This window comes from Saimiri boliviensis, chromosome 10, assembly GCF_048565385.1.
Source record: "Saimiri boliviensis isolate mSaiBol1 chromosome 10, mSaiBol1.pri, whole genome shotgun sequence".
Classification (NCBI taxonomy): domain Eukaryota; kingdom Metazoa; phylum Chordata; class Mammalia; order Primates; family Cebidae; genus Saimiri; species Saimiri boliviensis.
The window spans coordinates 15047292-15066056 of NC_133458.1; the positions used below are offsets into that span (position 1 = coordinate 15047292).

Here is an 18765-nt window from a genome sequence, read left to right on the forward strand (position 1 = left end):
ATGTCTCCCCAGGCAGGAAGGTCTCCTTTATCTCTCCAGTACCACCTCAGCTCCCAAAGGACCCCGGGGCACTGCCTCCTTTTTGTTGTGCCAACAATTACTCTGTTTCGATTCTTTAATCAAACATATCCCCTTCATCTTCTGTCTGGTGGCTTCAGACTCTCTAGAGAGAAAGTCTTTCCACCCCTCCACCCAGTGTTACCATTAATCCCAGACTCCTCACAAGACAAGGCGCATACCTCGTCCCAGGAGAAGGAGCAGAAGAGTCAGCATCTTCAAGTGATGGCCTATTCCCTGAGAAAAGGCACTAAGAAGTCAAACTCAAGTTCATCTTTCCTTCCCACAACGGAGTTCCTTCCTGCTCTGTTCTCCTCCTCTAAATGGTGGTTGAGTTTCTGGAGGGTGTGAAAACAATCAGTCTTCCCCCTAGTGGAACTGTGTGGTTCTTCACTCAGGATAAGTCTTCATGCACAAGCATCGCAGCAGGCACCCGCCACTCACCATGGTTCTCCCACTGCTTGTCCGTCCGTCATTACTGAACATGGGTCTGTGCTGTTGTCTGGGTATAGAACAAAGAGTGGGGTGCAGAACTGACTTCAAGGAACTAAAGGTAACATTTTAGAATATAAGGGAACTTCATAACAGTATCTTAACTGTCTCCTGGGTCTTCACGGTTGTCCCAAACTGAACTCATTCTTTTCCCAACGCATACACAGACCAATAAACAGGCTCTTATTCCTCAATTCTCCTCCCCCAGCAAGTGGCATCCCACTCTTCTTCCACTTTAGGCTCAAGAATTCCATAAGCCTCTTTTCCCCTCACCTGCCTTATTTGTCAATTCACGCATTAAATGCATTGTCTCTTATATCTCTTTCCTTGTTTCAGTTATCATAGTCATAACTATTTTTTTTTTGTCTTTGTTTAATTCCTGGACACTTGCAATATGATTTTTTAAAATTTCAACTTTTATTTTAGATACAAGGGTATATATGCAGGTTTGTTACATGGGTGTATTGCACCCAGGTAGCGAGCCAATTAAAGCAGTAAGCCCAAGAGGAAAGAGTTAAGTCTTTAATTATCTCCTTCAATTGTGTAAGCAAGAGTCTAAAGGTAGAGAAATTACTGACTCCCCTTGTTCCATTTTTCCCCATGGAAATAGCACCGGTCAAGGGTTGGTGGGATTAGTATAGACATGGGGTTGTCTCACTGCTGGGGGGCCTTGCAAGATGAAAGTAAAAACTCAGTAGGTACTGAGAGTGGAGAAAAGTATCTTTCAGCCTCTCTGCCTTGAAAGAGGTACCTGCAGAAGACCTCTGCATAGGCCTTGAACAAAGAGATCTAAGAATGAAGGATCCTGAGCTGGAAATGTAAAAATGCACAAGGGCGTGACCAACCAGGGGTCCTTGACTGCAACTCCCTTCAAAGGCTACAGTGTATTAGCTGTGCACCAAGTCTGGGGTGGGCAGAACAGCCTCCCATACCCTGTAAGCCTGCCAGCTAAAGCCTTTGTAATTAATTACCTATGGCCTGAAACATCGTACATGGGCTTCTAACCAAGAGTGGGACCTCGCATAAATTCTTTATGTGTTCATATACCTTCTAGATTAGCTTTTCAGTTTCTTAGAAAAAAAAAAAAAAAACAGTTGGGATAACAATTGAGATTTTAATGACTGTAGGTAAAATTTAGAGAGTACTCATTTTAACATGTTTAGTCTTTTTTAAAATTCCCACTTTTATTTTAGATACGGGGGTACATATGAAGGTTTGTTACGTGGGTATATTGCGTCCAGGTAGTGAACATTGTACCCAAAAGGTAGTTTTTCAACCCATGTCAACCTCCCTTTCTGTGCCCTTAAGTAGCACTCAGTGTCAATTGTTCGCATGTTTATGTTCATGTGTGCTCAATGTTCAGTTCCTACTTACAAGGGAGAACATGTAATATTTGGTTTTCTTTTTCTGCATTAATTTACTTAGGACTATGGCCTTCAGCTTTATTCATGTTGCTGCAAACAACTTGATTTCATTCTTTTTTAGGGCTGTGTAGTATTCCATAATGTATATATTTCTTCATCCAATCTGTCATTGATGGGCACCTGGTTTCACATCCTGCATATATAAGCAGGATAATTTTTAGTGTTGTAGTTTGTGCTGCTGTGATCCAGTGGATGGCAAATAAGAGTAATGGCCGGTAGTTAGACTAATACCCAGCTTGTGTGGCTCATGTACTTTCTTGTTCATAGGCATGCTCTGAGGTGGGTGGGGGAGAGAGATGCCCCCCTCACCAGGTTTGCTTCTAGGACTTGTGGGGAGCCACCTCCAATCCCTGGCACTGTACCTGCATTTCTTTTGTTAGGTGTTCCAGGTTGTAGGAGACTCCTGAGGCAGAGGCTGCAACAATCCCTGGACATGATTTATATTTCCATATTTTAAAACTGTATTTCATTTTCCTTAGCAATTACTTTTAGTTTTCTGTATACAGGTCTTGTGTGTCTTTTGCTATTTAAATGTTCTATTTTTTAAATTTAAATTCAAGTTTCAAAGTTGAATTATCTAATTGTTTACCATTAATATACAAAATATAATTGATGGTTGTATATTGTAATAATAAATTAATGTATGAATTAATTAATTTGATAGTTAATACATAGTTTTCTTTTAGTATTTCAATGTAAGTAGTCCTTTCTAGAAAAGTTTTTTCTTATCTTTTTGATCTTTAGCTTTTTAGTATTTTTCTTGTCTTTATGCATCAGCACAATATGGAATAGGAGTGGTAAGAGTGAACATTATTGACTTGTTTATGATCTTGAACAAGGTTCATATTTAAGAAATAAAAATGAGAAGACATTTAATATTTCTGTCATTAAGTGTGACATAAGTTGTTGGTTTCTTTTAGGTGCCTTTATTAGATTCAAGAAGTCTCCTTTTTCTAATTTTCTGAGTGTTTTTGTCATAAACGGGTTTGGAATTTAACTGCATCAATCTTTTAAATGGCTTGGAAAAGTCAGCAGATTTTTGTCGTTTGGTTTCTACCTATATTTGATATTGCTGAATAATCTGGATTCTTTTTAATGGGATCACCTTCTTCAGGATGGACCTGGGTTTTTGACAGGCCATGCAAATTCATGCTAGAAAATTGTGGATGAGTTACTCAGATGTATCATTTAATAGATCTGTAGTCTTCATTTTGGCACTATTTGAAAATGCAACCCTGGAATCCTTCTGCTTTAGTCTGGGCCAGTTGGTTTCACTGCCCAGCTTTTGTCCTGGCACTTTTCTTTGTCATTATTCTGAATTAGATTTTCTACTTTCTGGATACCATTTATTTTTTTCTTTTTGGTTTGTTTTCTCTGTTTGCTGAGATACACTACCCAGTACTTTTCTAAGAAAGCTTGAGATAGAGGTAAAAGTTTTGGATCCTAACATAATTAAAAATGTCTTTTTATTTGCATTTTATTGATATCTTGTTAGTAGAGAAATCTAAGATTAAAATGATTTTCTATCAGAATTTTATTGATATTTCTTGCACCTTTTTTAAGGAATTCAGTGTTGCTGTTTAGAACTGTGATGTCATTCTAATTTTGCATTTATTGATGGCTTTTCTCTAAGTATAATTTTGATTTTTAACATTTTTTTTGCCTTTTGTGGTTTAAAATCATTTAATCCCCAGTGTTCTAATATCATGAAGATATGCCTTAGTATCCATTGTTTTACATTAATTATCCAACAATAGGCATTTTAAAATATGGGGGCTTAAGTTTTTTCATTTCTCAGAACTAATTTTTATGGTATTATTTCTCTAATAATTAAAAAAATTTGTTTTAATGTAATTTCTCTTGGACAGCCATTGACTCTCCTGTGTTCATCCTTCAAGTCCCTTGTATTTCCTTTCATATTTTCTGTTATTTAACTTCTTGAACTTTTTGTTTTATTTTCTGGGATGATATATCTAGTTTTCTTTTGACTCTTATTTTAAAAATTTATTTTGGCTTTCTTAAAGTATATTCACATATATCGTCTTATTTATCTTAAATTGTTTTAAGGGTGACATATTTCTTATGTCTGTCTGGGATAGAAAGAAGCATTTACGTGATTGTTACTCAGAACTCCACTTTTTTTCTTTATTTTATATGCTTGACTCAATTTTCTTTGTTCCCATTCTTTGATTTCTTTTCCTTTTTCTGTTTCTTGCTTTTTATTTTCCTTTCTCTTCTTTCTTTTAATGTCTGTCTCCTTTCTTTTTCTTTGTATCTTACAAATGTTAGAAACTTTGTATACTAGTGATCTTTGATTGCATATTGATTTTTAAGAAGAGAGCACTAAAAACCTGACTGGAAGCCTGGTACTATGGATGGGACTTATATGCTAGGAGATTTTACTTGAAGAGATTTGGTGGGGAACCAGTCATTTTGTAAAGAACACTGAAATATCAGTATTTGTAAGTTCTTTTCTATGGGTGCTCAATTTCTTCAAATAAAAATACATTATTCTGTTACCGTGGGTATAGTTACCTAGTTGTTCTGTGACAAAGGCAGTGGAGAGGTGTTGAGAGTTAATTCTTTATGGGTCTCTGACATTACTGCACATCTTACATCAACTTTTGATTTGGGCTACCTTGTCAAGAATGTTTGTATAGCAATCAGCCTGGAAGATAGAGATAACGTCTCCTTCTGTATCTGTTTGCTATACAGCATAATAAACATAATGTACCTCTGTGGGACAAAGATTGATCAGGTTAGGGGAAAGCCACAGCATCCAGAAGCTGCTTTGTGTCACTGTTGGGAAACTGAGCAGGCACAGGTCATTTATAGACATGTGAAGCTCATGCTGCCTGCTGTGTTGAGAGTGTTAAAAATACTTTGTCTGTGATTCAGTAGTCTCTTGTCTTCTGCTAGCATTCATGGAATGGAATGTTGTCGAGCTAACGTCTTAGCTTACAAGTCTCATATAGTCAGTTATCCAGTTTCTCTTGTTGAGAACTGTTAATGGTATGAGATTTTATATCTGTAAATAAAATATAGATATAAAATCTCATATCATATATATATATCTCAATTATTCTCTTTGTCTATGAGAGCCCTGCATCTCATATCACTCTTGATATGCCATGTAATTCCAGGGCTCAAGATCTTATTTAGTTTCTTAGAATAAACTTTTAGTTTCTCCTCAGAAAGGGGAATGTTGGCCACTAGCATTTGATATATTGCTTAGATGGTCTGTGAAGGGTGAGGGTAAGGGATTTCTGTTTAATTTATAAACTAGACATCTATAACTCAATTTTCTGCTTTGGATACCAACTATACACACTCTCTCTGATCATAATTTTTAATAAATGGAAGAGAGAGTGTAATCAAAATTCAAAGAAGGGCAAATACAGCTTTAATATTCAGATATGAGTAAGCAATAGTTATATACCTAGAAACTATAAGTTAGTAAATTTAACATCAGCTCTCTTCTTACCCTATAACCCTACACATGCATAAAATATAACTGATTATTAAATATATAGATTTTTGAGCATTTGTAAAGCAGAATGGCAATAATTAAGAAGTAATATGAGTTCATTGAGGGCAATGTCTTCTGAACACTTATCTATTATTTTTAGACAAGAATGTAATATATGAGTAAATCACGTCAGAGCATCCTAAAGCATGAGTTCTAACATTACCCTGTAACCATTTGTCTGTCTAATGTTACGGTTAATAGACTGTAATTATTGGCTTCTTTTGTTAGGCAGGTCGCTGTATGGTGTCTGGTGATGTGTATCTCATCCAAGATACTTGACTACACATTTTCAGTATATACTATGTGATATGGTCTGGCTGTGTCCCCATCCAAATCTCAACTTGAATTGTATCTCCCAGAATTCCCATGTGCTGTGGGAGGAACCCAGGGGGAGGTAATTGAATCATGAGGGCCTGTCTTTCCCGTCCGTGCTATTCCCATGATAGTCAAGTCTCCTGAGATATGACGGGTTTATCAGAGGTTTCCACTTTTGCTTCTTTCTCGTTTTTCTCTTGCCACCATCATATAATAAGTGCCTTTCACCTCCTGCCATGATTCTGAGGCCTCCCTAGCCATGTAAAACTGTAAGTCCAATTAAGCTTCTTTTTCTTCCCAGTCACAGATATGTCTTTATCAGCAGCATGAAAATGGACTAACATAGTAAATTGGTAACAGTAGAGTGGGATGTTGCTGAAAAGATACCCAAAAATGTGGAAGCGACTTTGAAATTGGGTAACAGGCAGAGGCTGGAACAGTTTGGAGGACTCAGAAGAAGACCCGAAAATGTGGGAAAGTTTAGAACAACTTAGAGAATTGTTGAATGACTTTGACAAAAATGCTGATAGTGATATGAACAATAAGGTCCAGGCTTAGGTGGTTTCAGGTGAAGATGAGAAAGTTGTTGGGAACTGGAGCAAAGGTGGCCTTTGTTATGTTTTAGCAAAGAGACTGGTGGCATTCTGTCCCCACCCTAGAGATTTATGGAACTTTGAACTTGAGAGAGATGATTTAGAGTATCTGGCAGAAGAAATTTCTAAGCAGCAAAGCATCCAAAAAGTGACTTGGGTGCTATTAAAAGCATTTCATTTTAAAAGGGAAACAGAATGTTGAAGTCCAGAAAATTTGCAGCCTGATGATGCAGTAGAAAAGAAAAACCCATTTTCTGAGGAGAAATTCAAGCCAGCTACAGAAATTTGCATAAGTAGCAAGGAGCCTTAGGGTAATCAGACCATGGGGAAAATGTCTCCAGGCCATGTCAGAGACCTTCTTGGCAGCTCCTCCCATTACAGGCCCAGAGGCCCAGGAAGAAAAAGTGCTTTTGTGGGCCAGGCCCAAGGTGTCCATGCTGTGTGCAGTTTAGGGACTTGGTGCCTTGTGTCCCAGCCACTCCAGCCATGGAGGAAAGGGGCCAACATAGAACTCAGGCTGTGGCTTTAGAGGGTGGAAGTCTTGGCACCTTTCATGTGGTGTTGAGCCTGTGGGTGCACAGAAGTCAAGAATTTGGGTTTGGGAACTTCTGCCTAGATTTCGGAGGATGTATGGAAACGCCCAGGCAAACGTTTGCTGCAGAGGCGGGGCTCTCATGGAGAACCTCTGCCAGGACAGTGCAGAATGGAAATGTGAGGTTGGAGCCCCCACACAGAGTTCCTACTGGGGTACTGCCTAGTAGTGCTGTGAGAAGAGGGCCACTGTCCTCCAGAGCCCAGAATGGTAGATCCACCAACAGCTTGCACCTTGTAACTGGAAAAGCCACAGACCCTCAACACCAGCTCATGAAAGCAGCCGGGAGGGATGCTGAACCCTGCAAAGCCACAGGAGTGGAGCTGCCTAGGACCATGGAAACCCACCTCTTGTGTCAGTGTGACCTGAATGTCAGACCTGGAGTCAAAGGAGATCATTTTGGAGCTTTAAATTTTGGCTGCCCTGCTGGATTTTGGACTTTCACGGGGGCTGTAATTTGGCCAATTTCTTCCATTTGGAATGGCTGTATTTACCTAATCCCCATACCTCCATCGTATCTAGGAAGTAACTAGCTTGCTTCTGATTTTACAGGCTCATAGGCAGAAGGGACTCGCCTTGTCTTAGATGAGACTTTGGTCTGTGGACTTTTGGGTTATTGCCGAAATAAGACCTTGGGGCACTCTTGAGAAGGCATGATTGGTTTTGAAACACGAGGACGTGAGATTTGGAGAGGACAGGGGCAGAATGCTGTGGCTTGGCTCTGTGCCCACCCAAAACTTTAGTTGCATTGTATCTCCCAGAATTCCCACGTGTTGTGGGAGGGACTCGGGGGAGGTAATTGAATCATGCTCTCTCGTGCTATTCTCGTGGTAGTGAATAAGTCTCATGAGATAGGATGGATATGATGGGTTTCTCAGGGGTTTCCGCTTCTGCTTCTTTCTCATTTTTCTCTTGCTTCCACCATGTAAGAAGCGCTTTTCACCTCCTGCCATGATTCTGAAACCTCCCCAGCCATGTGGAACTGTTAAGTCCAATTAAACCTCTTTTTCTTCCCAGTCTCTTCTGTGTCTTTGTCATCAGTGTGAAAACAGACTGATACCCTATGCAATGATTACACATCCTTCCTTACATTTGCTCTCTCTTTAAAGATATCTCATGGCTTGCTTTTTAATGTTTTCATTTGTGAATAGCACCCCTTCAGTGTCCCAGGTTAAATAAGACGGCATCCGTTGGATAGAACAGGTACCAGTTGATTGTACCAAAAGCTTGAACATAGAGGAAATCTCCCTCAACTTTCTGCCACCAATGTCTGAGTGAACTGAGCCAGTTCCGATGTCCTCAACAGAGGGCAGAAGAGATCTACGTTATATCTGGGTGCCTGTCGCTGCCTTTTATAGGGAATAATGGGATGAAGAAACCCCTTTGACTGTTAGTTTCTTGCTATTTCTGTTTTAATGAATTGACATTAATCGAAGAAGATCTAGCACAGACAAGAAGACATTTCCCAATTTTTTAAGCCGTACAAAATTGGCCAGGTCAGTTAGGAGGATACTGGAAATTGAGATAATTTAATTTTAGCAGCAAATGTGCAAAGCCGTCAATATTGATCTGATGATGTGATGGTGACATGGAAGATAAATGATGAAACAATACATCTGCAGCTGGTTTAATAGGGATTATCAAAGAATGTTGTAAAACACTTAACTAGTATGACTATGTCCACTCGTCCATCACTAACAAGACCCAGTTTCTATTCTCAAGCCTTCATCCTTCTACTTCAAAATGGAGGTGGTTAGAAGTTTGTGCTAAGACATGAAAAATGTCTTTGGTGCTGTGGCTATCCTGCTGGTACAAAGAAAGAAGGTCCAATTCTTGGGCTGCGTGGATTACATCTTTGCCCTAATGGTTGGATTTGGGACCCATTCAGCTGAGGATGAAGATATATCTCTCTTGGATTCAATTATCTTATTATTTAAAAAACAATATAGAAACATGCCTTTTCCACTAACTTTTCAGCTTTGTGGCTATTTAATGACTGTGTGGCTAGTCATTTAAATTTAGGTTTAATTACACTTAGCTTATTTAAATGTATTTTTAATTAGGAGAAAATAATACCTGTAGGTCAGGACTGTTGTATGTTATATGTATAAACTACCTGTGCTATCTCGGTGCTCTCTGGAGAAAAGAAATTGCTTCTTTCTCTAAATCTTCCTTGTTCCCTGCAGGAGGAGACTATACCTCTTCCCAGCCATGTCTCAGCAAAGAGCCCTGTTAATTTTGTTATATTTTATATATTTTGTTAATTTATTTTGTTATATTTTCCCAAATCACATAATTTAAAACATTGCTTAAAAGACATGGAACCAACCCAAATGCCCCTCAATAATAGACTGGAAAAGAAAATGTGACACATATACAACATGGAATACTATGCAGCCACAAAAAGTAATGAGACTATGTTCTTTCTAGGGACATGGATAAAGCTGGAAGTCACCATCCTCAGCAAACTAACACAGGAACAGAAAACCAAACCCCGCATGTTCTCACTCATAAGTGGGAGTTTAATAGTCAGAACACATGGACACAGGGTGGGGAACAACACACACTAGGGCCTGTCAGGGGTTGGGGGCAAGGGGAGGGAGAGCATCAAAACATATAGCTAATGCTCATGGGGCTTAAAACCTAGACGACTGGTTGATAGATACAGCAAACCACCATGACACATGTATACCTGTCTAACAAACCTGCATGTTCTACACATGTATCCCAGAACTTCAAGTAAAACAAAATAAAATTTTTTTAAAAAATTGCTTACTTGGAGATTTAGAGTAGCGATTCTTACATTCTGTGAATTTGTTGGCCTCCTAATGTGATGTATGTTTAGTGAAATACTGGTTTACATTTTCTGAATTATTCTCTGTACCCTCATGGTAAACATCTGTGATCAATTACATACCTTTAAAAGTCTATTCTGTGAACTTTGAACTCTCCCTAGTAAACATTTTTTTCATTTTTTTAATCTAAATTCAAACCTACTATCCCAATCTATAATGCTTTCGCCCCCTTTAGATGTCTTCTGTTACTCACTCTATTCTTTGATACTCCATCTCTACCTATTTTCCATTTTATTCATGTGTTCTTCCTCTCTCCCTGGGCTAGATTTCCTTAGCAAAGTGAGGCTGTGTTGAAGGGAGCAGGTGGCAACCATGCAGAAGAGTCTGGCATAGCACTCTTTCTACCAGGGACTCAATCGAGGTGATGACCACTATGATGGAAATGGCCCCACATAGCCCTGGGAATGGACACACCGTGCTGGTACCTGTTCCCATCTCTTGCAGTTGATCTGAGTCTGGGCAATACTTGCTATAAGAAATATGTAGTCTGTGGGAAAATGTAAGACTCTCAGAAACCCTGAAGGTTCACTGACTATGAAGATCGTAGACATGGTGTTCTGTATTTAACCCTTTTCCTGTTTAGTAGAAAAGGTGCAGCTCGCTGCCAGCGTTCATTTAGTTTGACATAAACATGCTCTTTGAGGCTGAAGCGAATTTGACTGATTATCAAGATAAAAATAAAATATAAAAACTGTTCTTGCAGTTATTTCTAAACAGAACTTGTCTCCAATCCTAATGTAACAGAAATATATATAATAATCAGTATTCGATAATTTTTTATGGGGGAATATTGCAAAGCACAGAACAACAGAAATCAGAACATCACATCCCACGCAAAAACACTGCCTTTCTCTACAGATCTTCCTGCCATCCTTGTCACTGGCGAGCAGCAAAAGTTGCAGTGACCCATTGTGTTTTGTTTCTTTGATGTTGGTGGTAATGCTCTCGGGGAAGCCTCTTCCAGACAGGCAAAGAGGTGTGACATCATCAGAGCATGGACGACCTCAGAGACGTTGCTGCCCTAGGTCGTGATGCTTTTTCAGCACCCTTTTAATCAATGTCAGTTTGAAGCTTGTATGGCTAATCAAGTGCTCAGAATTCTTCTTGAACAGGATGTAGTAGTTAAGCACTGTAATTTTTAGAAGGTGGTGAAAGAATTTCTTCTATCAAACCTTGTGTGTTATTTCATTAAACGCTGCAGCCTCCAGCACTGCTAACTTGTATCCTTGGGGCAAAAGAGAAAGGATTTAATGATATTTTAGGAAGATGTGATTTCTCCGTTCTGGATGTTGATCTCAGCCAGGAGAATTGTGATTCCTGCCTTTTCTCAGGGAAAGAATCTTCCTCTTCATTCCTGTAGAATCTGTCATGGAAACATTGCAGGGTATTTCTTCCTTTCAGTAGTTTCTCTTCCCTCATTTACTTGTATTCAAAATCAGCTCAAGTCCTATCTCATACAAACATAATCTTGAATATTGTAATACATATTGATTTGATTTTTTTCTCTGACTTCTTTCACTTAAAAATTTAGCACTGAATCAAAATACGTTTTCATGTGCCTGTTTTGTCTTGCCGATAATAATTGTGTAAGTGCTCTGCAGTTTGAGGTTTCTAATACCCTTTACATTTACTTGTATTTCCAAAGCACTGTTAATTTTTACTGGCAGGAGAGTATGTGTTTTATTCTTAAAAACAGACAAATATACACTTTCCAGAAGATAGTGAGTACAGTTATAGCCTAATTCCTCCACCTTCTGCAGTGTAATTTAAACCTTCTGTGATCATATTTTTTCCCAGCAAAATAAGATTGATCAGAGAACCTGGAGGAAGATTTTTTAAAATCAGTTTTTCTCTTTCTAAATTGAATAACAGAATTCAAATTCCTTAAACTTTCTCTTGAATCAGCACATGGACAGTAAGAAGCATCTAAAGAATTTGGAATATGTTAATGTCCTCTCGTGAAATATCAACCAAAAAAAAAACACTAAGCAAAGTAGAAAATGCACAGCAAGAGACAAGGATAGAAGAGGGAAGGTAACATTAATTAAAGAAATGGTAGAACCGGGCTAAGTGTGCATATGCCAGAGGGCTTCTCCTTGTTGGGACTCGGGAGTTTACAACACATTGGATTGGGAAGACTAAATCTAGAACAGTCCCTGACTTGTAAAGGGGTGAGGAATAATACCTCATTTTCTCCTTGCAAAGAAATGTGCTTATGGAGCTAGTTTCTCCTGAGAGATCCCTTTTCTCTATTGAGCACGAATGTGCCGTTGGAGCCAGCACCAGCCCTGAGTTAGGGCCTCTTCTCTCTGACGTCCGCTCTTTTTGGGCCGAGAGGATGTGGCTGTGCTGCACTGTGGATGAGCTGCTGGCACAGAGGTACACAGATGTCTGGTTGGTGCGGGCAGACCCCAGAATCAGGGAGAACTGCTCCTTCTTCTCTCTAGATACACTGTACCCATCAGGAACATCTCCTTCTTCATCGGTTTTAATATCATATGAGAAATAGATCAGCCGTAGCCCCAGACCTGGGTCTTGTCGGTACCAGAACATTCTTCCATGGTCCATATCCTGGGCACATTCCAGAAAAACTTTCTCTCCCACCCTTTTGACTAGATATCTTGGGTTCTGGGTTACTTTCACTTCCACGAGGCCTGTGAGAGACAGGTAGCAAGGGTGAAAAAAGAAAAAGGCCACCAGGAAGCCTGAGGAGAAAAATAGCTTTGTATGCAAGGCCTCAAAATAGCAGGACAGGGGTGGCCACCAACTCCCCAGACCCAGCTACTCCCAGGACTCACCTACTTCCAGGAAACAAAAGGCCACACTGCAGAGAAGCCTGATTCCCATGGCTGTTTTGAAGAAAGAATAGGTCTTCTTCCAGGACCAGGCTGTGGGTTGATGGTCTGTGATGTCATTGTCCCAGCCCACACCCATAATCCCTCAGGCACTGTCTAGACGAGAAAGGGTATAGAGGCACTAGAGAATGAAGGGAATCCCTTGTTCTCATGGAATTGTCACTGTGTGGGGTGGGGTGTGTGTGTGTGTGTGTGTGTGTATAGAAAAGAGTTAACACAGCGGGCCTGAGACTGCTGTCCTTAGAAGGGCCAGATTGCATGGTTGGCTCTTGATTTGCATCTGCGAACTTGAATGTGGGGAGTGTTCCCACCATCAGTAACTGGTAAGCGTGGCTTACTGTGCCTAGGCTGCTTGCACAAACCGCGTGGGTTAGGCCGAACACCTGCTTCACTTGAAGTCTGGAATTCTGCTGCATGATAGTCAGAGGGTGCTGCTGTGATCAGCTGAATTATTTTTTGAGGGCTGCCATAAGTCACCCCAGACTGGGTCGTTTAAACAACAGAAATTAATTTTCTTACACTTCTGGAGAGTAGATGTCCAAGATCAGGGTGTCAGGAGGGTTGGTTTCTCGTGAAGTCTCTCTCCTTGGCTTGCAGATGGCTTCCCCTTGTGCCTGCACATTGCCGTCCCTCTGTGCATGTTTGTGTCCTAATTTTCTCTAATAAGGATACCAGGCATGCTAGTGAAGACCTCATTTAACCTTGACCACCTCTGTAAAATCCTTATCTCCAAACTTAGTCATATTCTCAAGTACTGGAGATTAGAATTTCAACATGTGAATATTTAATGACACAATTCAGTTCCTAACACGAGCCACCAAAAGTTCTGGAGGTGCTGAGTCTCTAATGAGCTTCCCTGGGCAGAAATGTGGTTCTTACGTTGCTGCATTTTCAGTGTCGGGATGAGACTGTGCTGTCTCGGGGAAGCAGAGCACATGAGGAAGTCTCATGTGAATTTCTCCAAACTCCACCATGTCTTTATTCCTTGTGATCATAGTATTCTTACTACATCCTTGTAATACATCTTTACTATGGGTACAAGGACACGCCGAGTCCCATGAATCCTTCTGGTGAGTCTCAGTCTTTGAAAGTGAAGGTAATTTTTTTTTCCTGACCAACTGTGATTAGGAGAACCTTACCATTTTTTTTTTCTCTCTCTCTCTCTCTCCGCCCCCCACTTTCAAAATATATTTTCTTGACAGAAGTCTTAGTTTCTCATACAATATACTTAATAATTACTACAAGTTGCATATTGGTTAGAAGGGCAGGCTTTGGAACTATAAGTGCCTGGGTTTGAACCTGGTTCAAATCCACATGTGTAGGTTCATGTGAGTGCTCGCATGTGTAGGTTTACCTGACCGGGTTGGGGAGATGGTGGGGGACCAATAATGGAGTTGTAGAGGTAGATATTTAGCCCCAGGTGCAAGCCATAAAGAGTGCAAAGCATTTGAAAATAATCATAAAATCCAAGTGAAATGATTTTGCTTTTATTATCACCACGTGCCAGAAATTCTAAACAGTTTTGGTGATAAAAGACTCCTTCAGTGCAACATCTGTCCTTCTGTGACAGGCTGATTTCACTTAGCATCATGTCAAACACGTAGAAGCAGAGAGTAGAAGGATGATTGCCAGGAAAATGGGAGAGGGTATTGTTGAGTTGCCATTCAACTGGTGTAAAATTTCAATTATACAAGATAATTACATTCTAGAAATCTGCTATACAACATCACCCCTAGAGTTAACAATATCATACTTCACACTAGTTTTGTTTAAAGGTTAGATTTTATGCTAAGTGTTATTCCCACAATACAAAGAAATCTCACCAAGTAATTCTGGTACACATCGAGAAGCACCGATCAGAACAAAAGGGTCAGATGCAACTGTCAGTGCAATGCTTATACTACATTTTCCAGTAACGTTTTACTTGTGGTTATTTTGCTAACATTTTTCCTTAAAACGTTCTGATGGTCTAAACACTCTTTGAAACTGTATCTATGCACAATACACATCAATCATAGTCGCACAATACACATCAATCATAGTCGTATAATAGTTTTTAAGTTGTTTGCAGTAATATAAAATAGTTTTAATTATTCAGACTATATTCCTCAGTTTTGACATTACTGTGAACATCTAATATCTAATCCAACAGACTTGGCCTTACCACAAATCAAGCATACTGACACAGCTACCCAACACAAACACCCTTTGAACTTCAGTTTTACTAGACTATTTGCTTACACAGAATTTTACATCCATAAACATTCTTATCTTTATTACAGTTTTTTTTTTAATTTTACAAGACACGAAGTCTCAAAGCTTCTACTGGCAAAATCTGTAAGTGCATAGTGTAGTCTGACCTACTTAAATGGAAAGTATTAGACGAAGATTCAAATTGTCTCTGGCACACAGGTGAACATAAAGGGGCCCTGGAGAGGATCCCTGAAGACTGTACGTAGAATGTAGCCTTCTCTAGTAGGTAGTGTGAGGGAGCACTGGATTGATGCAGGTAAATTCTAATAAAGAGCCCAGGCTGAGGAAGCCCTGTTGAGACAGCAAATGAGAACGAAGGGAAAGAAGACATTGACAGCTCAGTCTACAGGTGCGTTGTTACCTGAGGTTGGACTTTTTTTTTTTTTGAGATGGAGTCTCACCCTGTCACCCAGGCTGAAGTGCAATGGCTTGATCTCGGCCCACTGCAACCTCTGCCTCCTAGGTTCAAGAGAGTCTCCTGCCTCAGCCTTTCAAGTAGCTGGGATTACAGGTGAGCACCACCATGCCTGGCCAATTTTTTATATTTTTAGTAGAGACAAGGTTTCACCATGTTGGCCAGGCTGGTCTCAAACTCCTGACCTCGTGATCCACCTGCCTCAGTCTCCCAAAGTGCTGGGATTACAGGCATGAGCCACTGCAACTGGCCGGGGACAAACTTTTACAGACCAGGGCCCTCAGAGCTCTAAAAGTCTCAGTGCAAGGATCTGGGAGAGGCTCCTGAGTGCTTCTGTGGTGTCAGTGGCTTCTTCTGGTAAGGGCAGGCTCAGGAAGGTAAGACCATCTCTCCCTGTGGCAGCCTTTAGTGTGCAGAGAGGAAGTGGCTGTGCAGTGCTGCAGGTAACTGCTGCTGGCAGTGTCTGCGAAGGGCTGGATGTCTGGAGGTTATAAGAAATGCTCGGTCTTATCTCAAGAGACACAGGTCTATTAGAGACTTTCTATTTGTTTATTCTCTAAGCACCAACTGAGAAATAGATTACTTGTAGCTTCATTCCTGGCTCTTGTCTGGCTCAGCACATAGAGGTCATAAAACATATTCTGGTTGTATTAGCAAACTTTCTTTTCTGACTCTGAAACTTGATAAACTAAAATGTCAGTGACACCAGCATTCATGGACATTGTGGATTAAAAGAGAGAATGTGGGAAATATACTGATGTGTAACCACCAGGAAAAGGCTTAATGTAGGGTCTAGCAAAACAGGTTCAAGGACATCATACTTCTACTCGTGACCTACCTATTCCAAGGAGACAAAAAGCTATAGAACAGAGAAGTCAACAGCTGGTCAGTTCATGGTGGTATCTCAGTGTTGGTATTAGCTCTGTTCAGGCTGTTACAAGAACACACAGCAGAGAAACAACCCAGTCAGTGATTCAAGGAAATAGTCTTGGAGGAAGTGACTTCTAAATTGGTCTATGAAGGAGAACTTCCCCTGATCCTGGAGTTGCCCAGTCCCAACCAGACCTCTGTATGTCTGCACCAGGAGTTTCTTCACAGGGCCGCACAACCACTGTTCTCTAAACAGAAAGGACAGCTGCAAGAACAGATGAATATCAGAGACAGAAATGATATTCTAGGTAGAGTGACCATTGTAGGGGAAGATCCAGAAGTGAGTCAGCAGTGGACATTTGGGGACCTGTGAGAGGCGGAAAATTTCTGGAGTAGATGCAGGCAGTTGTGGTACTTGAAGGGTAGGGGAAGTCAGTATTAGACTGTGGACAGATATGCAAAGGTCACATCCTGGAGTGGGCTGAGAGGCTTGCAAACTAAGATGAACTTGAGACGTTAGCTAGTTAATAGAAATAAGCCAAAGGGTTTTAAGCTTGAGGGGGTGTTTGTGGGTGGGAGCAGGTCGCAAGCTTGCAGATGTGCGGCTACTTGAAAGGTGGCTAAAGGAATCCAGGTGAGATCAGTGAAGTTAGAAAAGTTAGTAAAATTTGTGAAGAATTTAGTATTTAGAAAAATGCAGGATGGGGTGGTGGATTCGTTCTGGAAGGAGAAAATCAGAGAGACAGTGAAGATCAGTCCTGCGTCTCTGGCTTGGGCATTTGGACAGATGGCAGGACCATATGCTGAGAGGAAGAAAATAGGAGGTGTTGGATTTCATCAATAACCCCAAACATGGTGTTCCTCCAAGTGACAAAACCTCCTGAATAGGACCTGGAATACAGGACCGAATATTGTTGAGAGCCATTAGGTTGGAAATGGAGTCTTCAGTTTGGGCAATAGCTTAGTCGAATTTAAAGATTTAAGCTCCACAAGAAGAAAGGATTGGGGAGCGTACCCTGGCACTAGGCCTAACACAGTTAGCTTGTCCTCCTGAACGTTGAAAGCTCATTGGTACAGCAGGTAGAGGATGGACCCCTGGTTCCGCAGAGCAGCTGCACTGCAGAGTCCCTGAGGCTGGGGCGTGGGGAAGAGCTTCTGCGGGATGATGGAGGAAGTTTTTCCTGTTGGTCGGAGAGGGCTCTCCTGAAGGAGGAGCCTCCTTGTTCCTGCAGCTGCCCTCCGTTTTTGTGCAGAGAGCAGCTGGCTGTGCAGCACTGTGGATAAACTGCTGGCGCAGAGGTACAGAGAGGTCTGGTTGGGGCGGGGCCGCTCCAGGATCAGGGGGAAATTCCTCTTCTCTTTTCGAGAGACGTTGTACCCTTCAGGAACATCTCCCTTATCAACCAGATCAACATTATTTGAATAGTAGATCTGCCTTAGGCCCAGCCCTGGGTCTTGTCGATACCAGGACATATACTCATGGTTCATATTCTGAGAACAAGTCACTGTCAACTTCTTTCCAGTCACTGTGATGAGGTATCTTGGGTTCTGGGTCACTTGGGCTTCCAAGGGGCCTGTAAAGGAAGGGGACACAGTTAGAGGCAGAGCTGAAGGGGATCTCCAGTGCTGAAGCCTTTAGGAGATGCCTTGGGCTGAGATCTACGAAATAAGGCCGAGAGTTGTCCACGTGTTCTGGGACTCACCTGTTCCTAGGAGCCAAAGGACCACATAGCCAAGGAGCTGGGGGCCCATGGCATCATCAGGCAGGTGTCTGCCAGTTCTGGGGGCTCCAGTTGGTTTCTGTAATGTCTCCACCTCTTCAGCTATTTGAGCCTCAGAGACATTTTCAGGAGAGAAACCACTCCCACTGCAGCTCAGAGGGCTGAGGTATACAAAGGCGACACAGCCAAATCAGGTTGGGGACATTGGTGATCAGTGTCATTTTTCTTAGTTTGTGTGAGGCTGCTGCTTTTTATATTTGTGCCACATTTTCTTATTAATACAGTCTTGTACAAATTGTCAAATATTTGTGTATTTTGGATCTCAGGGTATAAAGTGGTATAACACATTTGATTATCACTTAGAAGTGTGAGAACATAAAGCTTATGCTATCGAAAGCTCCATCATTCTTTTTTTTTTTTGAGACAGAGTCTTGTTTTGCTCTGTCACCCAGGCTGTGGTGCAGTGGTGTGATCTTGACTCGCTATAACCTCTGCCTCCCGAGTTCAAGCAATTCTCCTGGCTCAGGTAGCTGGGATTACATGAAAGCTGCATTATCATATTTTTTGAAGTCATTTCTACTCTGGCAGAAAAAATTCCAAGTATATCCCTGACTTCATTTATCCACTAGTATAGATTTGTAGTCATTACCTTTTAAAAGAGTCTAAAGTATAAAACCTCAGATTCACATCATGGATTATTTTGCTAGTCTACACGCTGTTTAAAATCCAAGACACACAGCTTCTTTGCTCTTTAGCAAAATTGACTTAGTCATCGTTGCTAGAGCTAGCAGCTG

General features: G+C 40.9%; 3 gene segments (V, D, J or C); all 3 read right to left on the reverse strand.

The window, feature by feature from the left end:
* Positions 1–378, reverse strand: part of LOC101037060 (T cell receptor beta constant 1-like) — a 41259-nt gene extending 40881 nt beyond the window's left edge. Inside the window, 1 exon segment of the C gene segment in view lies at positions 240–378. Coding sequence covers positions 240–273 — 34 coding nt within the window.
* Positions 379–9724: 9346 nt separating this feature from the next.
* Positions 9725–12782, reverse strand: LOC141580016 (T cell receptor beta variable 28-like). The segment is given in 2 exon segments: positions 9725–12511; positions 12656–12782. Coding segments are annotated over 2 exon segments (663 nt in total).
* A 4533-nt stretch (positions 12783–17315) lies between these two features.
* On the reverse strand, positions 17316–18131 carry LOC141579982 (T cell receptor beta variable 27-like). The segment is given in 2 exon segments: positions 17316–17824; positions 17954–18131. Coding segments are annotated over 2 exon segments (558 nt in total).
* Between the last annotated feature and the right edge of the window lie 634 nt (positions 18132–18765).